General features: G+C 32.4%; 2 protein-coding genes across 2 annotated transcripts; one reads left to right on the top strand and one right to left on the bottom strand.

Moving 5' to 3' along the window:
* The first annotated feature begins 66 nt into the window (after window positions 1-66).
* Window positions 67-1,558, top strand: LOC112465521 (protein ALP1-like). The gene is made up of 3 exons (XM_025033091.1): window positions 67-438; window positions 515-864; window positions 933-1,558. The coding sequence occupies exons 1-3, from the start codon at window positions 92-94 to the stop codon at window positions 1,556-1,558; spliced, it is 1,323 nt and encodes a 440-aa protein (XP_024888859.1). The 5' UTR covers window positions 67-91.
* A 276-nt stretch (window positions 1,559-1,834) lies between these two features.
* LOC112465531 lies at window positions 1,835-3,224 on the bottom strand. The gene is made up of 4 exons (XM_025033102.1): window positions 3,137-3,224; window positions 2,795-3,018; window positions 2,283-2,713; window positions 1,835-1,843 (listed from the first exon to the last, which is right to left on the bottom strand). The coding sequence occupies exons 1-4, from the start codon at window positions 3,166-3,168 to the stop codon at window positions 1,835-1,837; spliced, it is 696 nt and encodes a 231-aa protein (XP_024888870.1). The 5' UTR covers window positions 3,169-3,224.
* Between the last annotated feature and the right edge of the window lie 327 nt (window positions 3,225-3,551).

Below are 3,551 nucleotides of genomic sequence, written 5' to 3'. Positions count from 1 at the left end.
CTTCGCTTTTTCGTCGTGCATGAGGAGTCACCTTTAACTTGTATCTGAAGAAGTTGTCTGTGTCAGATAGATTATATACAAAATATTAAAAATGTTGCGAAACAGAAAGAAACATCTAAAGCGTCTGCAAAAATTATTGGTAATACTTTCAATATCATGGAATTATTATATGGCAACAAGTAGTGATGTATTACAAAAATTGTCAAAAGTAAATAGAAGATGGTGGGTGAGACCAGTTCATTTTGATAAAGAGAAATGCGGCCACTATGACAATTTATTCCATTATCTTCTGAATGAAGATCATGAATTATTTTATAAAGACTATAGAATGTCAGCAGAACAATATGATCATCTCCTCACTATGGTACAGCCACAGTTGCAAAAGTTTTCCAAAAGGATTCCACATCCACCAAGTTTGCGCTTAGCATTGACATTATCGTAAGTAATCTAATTTTTAATGTGTTGAAATAAAGTCGGTAAAAGATTCAGCATGCAAATAATTTTTATGTGACAGATTTCTTGCTCATGGAGACAGCGTGAGTACAACAGCAAGAGGATTCAGAATTGGAAAATCTACAGCGTACGAAATAATTTATGAAACTTGCAATGTCATCTGGAATGTACTTCAACCAATTTATCTTCCGAAACCAACGGCAGAATCATGGAAGAACATTGCTGAAAAGTTTTATACAATTTGGAATTTTCCAAATTGCATCGGGGCGGTAGACGGAAAACATATTCAGATCCAGTGCCCTCCTAAAACAGGAAGTCTATACTACAATTACAAACAATTTTTCAGCATAGTGCTGATGGCTGCTGCTGATGCAGAATATAAATTTACTTGGGTCCATATAGGAGATTATGGTGGGTTGTTTGGAAAGTGATTGTATTATGTTCTTTGTTATTAATAGTTAATCTTATACTTGTTGTAGGTAGTATGAGTGACGGAGGCGTGTGGGCTGAATCCGCACTAGGTTCTGCTCTGGAGGACGGCTCTCTTGATCTGCCATTGTCATGTTTCCTCCCCAACACAAATATAATGTTTCCACATTTTTTTGTAGGGAACGAGGCTTTTCCGCTAAAAACTTATATGATGCGGCCATACCCAAAGAGAGATTTAGGTGGTCCTGAGCGAATTTTCAATTATAGACTCTCTAGGGCACGTAGAGTAGTTGAAAATTCTTTTGGCATACTTACTACTAAGTGGAGAGTACTGCGACGTTCCCTGTGCTGTTCTCCTGATAATGCTGAAGTGATAGTAAAAGCATTAATATGCCTCCATAATTTTCTGCTTACTAAGGAAGGAGGTGTTGGTGGACGTTATTGCCCTCGTGGTCTATTAGATCATGAAGTTAATGGTATTGTTGAACCTGGTGCTTGGAGAAATGAGAATAACTCACCCCATATACAAGAATTACATAGAACTGGTTCTAACAATGCTGGAAGAGCAATAATTAATTTAAGGAATGTACTTCGGGATTATGTAAATAGTGACGAGGGCGCAGTTGAATGGCAATGGGACCAAGCTTTTCATAATATAAACATGAATCTCAATTGACTATGTTAATTGTTTATTAACTATTAGTAATATTTTTGATATTGTGTATGAATCTGCATATGAAGTGTTTCGTGTATAACAAAAACTTTGTGTGTCTCATAAGAAATTTATTGCATAGTATAATAAGGTAATAATAAACATATCACATAATAAAAGTACTTATTTATTTAAAATAACATCATTATAGTCCATTATTTATTATATATATCATCATATATCATTTGTCCATATATATATAATGTAACATCCATTATTCTCTATTATTTAACATACATATTAGCATCTCTATAAGGAACATGCAACATTAAATAAAAATAGGAAATACGATAATGAACACAAGGATTTCCTTTACCAATCTTAAAGAAATACTGAAAGTAACAATTATCTTCCAAACTAACTAATTATACATGTAGCAGGTCGAACAATCACAGATATAGGAACACTTGGCGTAAGTAATAAAATAATATAAATTCTTGTGCTGTATTACATACGATACACAAATGTCAATAATGTGTATCTTATAATAAACATAAAAACCAAAAGTTGAACGTCATAAGGACTTAAAAAAAGAAATTAAACTGTATTGCTGATATACTGCTAAATTGGCAAACATTATATTGCACATAATATTAGAAATAAAATAAAAAAAATCATATAGTGCAAACTCCAATAGAGGTATATATCAGTCAAATATTAATTATTCCTTCATTCTTTTAATTAATGCTTGTTTTTTTTTTCCAAATTCTATCATAGCATTCAGCAATGTCTGTAGACATTCAGTCTTTTGGTCATCATTTAGGTTCTTAAATATAGGCAGAAGACAAGCAAAATATTGAAGATCATCACTTCCACTTGGCTCTTTCAAGGATTGTGTTACTGCGGTAAGTGTTTCCTTCATACACTCAGATGCTTCTGACATACGAGCTGAGCAAGATTCAAGTTCCTTCTTCCTTTTCGTGTAAAATTTATCTGTTGTAGGAACTTTGCGTTTAGACTTCATGCTAGATGAATATTTCTTACTTTCACTTTCGTTAGTAGACATAGATTTTATTTGTTCACAGCTGCTTGATGACAATGTTTCAAGATGTGAAGAATCATTTGTAGAAACCACTATTATTTCACTACTTGGTGTTTGCGTGAGGAGCGATGCAGAACCTGCAAATTTAAATGTAACATGAAGATTAAATTAATTGAAAACAATTATAACTGAAATATTTTTGAATATATATTATATACTTGGATTTTCAGGTAATATAAAGTCTGCATTCTGCAAAGGCAATGATTCAATTGCAGTACATTTGATTGTGTTTTTATCTGTTTCTCTGGCTGATTTAAGAACCGAATTTCCACTGTTTGAAGGAGAAGCCAAGTTTGAAGGACAAGCCAAGTTTGAAGGAGAACCCAAAGACGCAGGAGAGATTTGAAGTTGTTTGTTATGAAAATTTGATGTTCTGTTTAATCTGAGACAATAAAACAGGAATGAAAATATTAATCATACTTCAAACATCATATAAGTGCATACAATTATGAATAAGAAAATGAATATATCTTCTATAAATGATATCATTTGTAATTTACTTGTGACGTATATGTGGTATAAGAAATTGCATATCACCCCAGTACTCTCACTCAATTTGTGATATTTTTCCTTTTGCATCAGCTCCGCTTCCACTTGGCATTTTCTGCTTTAACTGCCCCAATTTGCGACTGAATACAGTTCTCAATGATTTCCATTTCTTTTGTACTTCTGTCTCTGAAATTAAAAGTAGAATAAAGATATGTATAATAATTGATTTTAACCAATTTCAATTAATTAATCCATGATTAGCTAGCGGAATAGTCAGATAATATTGGCTATTTTTGCCAATTAATCGAAGTTTAATGAAATAATAGTGTAAACACAACAAGAAATAAATAAAATTATTTGGTGTCTGACAGCTTTGAGGCTATATTGAGGTTATAGATTAAAAGTAACCTCTAATTTTACACAAAG

This window comes from Temnothorax curvispinosus, unplaced genomic scaffold, assembly GCF_003070985.1.
Source record: "Temnothorax curvispinosus isolate PA1 unplaced genomic scaffold, ASM307098v1 QBEX01001512.1, whole genome shotgun sequence".
NCBI classification, from domain to species: domain Eukaryota; kingdom Metazoa; phylum Arthropoda; class Insecta; order Hymenoptera; family Formicidae; genus Temnothorax; species Temnothorax curvispinosus.
Note: the sequence above shows the minus strand (reverse complement) of the source record. Positions and strands in the feature narration are given on the sequence as shown.

Excerpts from the sequence above, each read along its gene's own strand:
- LOC112465521 (XM_025033091.1), top strand. The coding sequence starts at position 92 with ATGTTGCGAAACAGAAAGAAACATCTAAAGCGTCTGCAAAAATTATTG. Across the intron at positions 439-514 it reads CGCTTAGCATTGACATTATC|ATTTCTTGCTCATGGAGACA; the intron begins GTAAGTAATCTA and ends TTTATGTGACAG. Across the intron at positions 865-932 it reads GGTCCATATAGGAGATTATG|GTAGTATGAGTGACGGAGGC; the intron begins GTGGGTTGTTTG and ends TACTTGTTGTAG.
- LOC112465531 (XM_025033102.1), bottom strand. The coding sequence starts at position 3,168 with ATGCAATTTCTTATACCACATATACGTCACAA. Across the intron at positions 3,019-3,136 it reads ATACCACATATACGTCACAA|ATTAAACAGAACATCAAATT; the intron begins GTAAATTACAAA and ends TTATTGTCTCAG. Across the intron at positions 2,714-2,794 it reads TATATTACCTGAAAATCCAA|GTTCTGCATCGCTCCTCACG; the intron begins GTATATAATATA and ends TTAAATTTGCAG.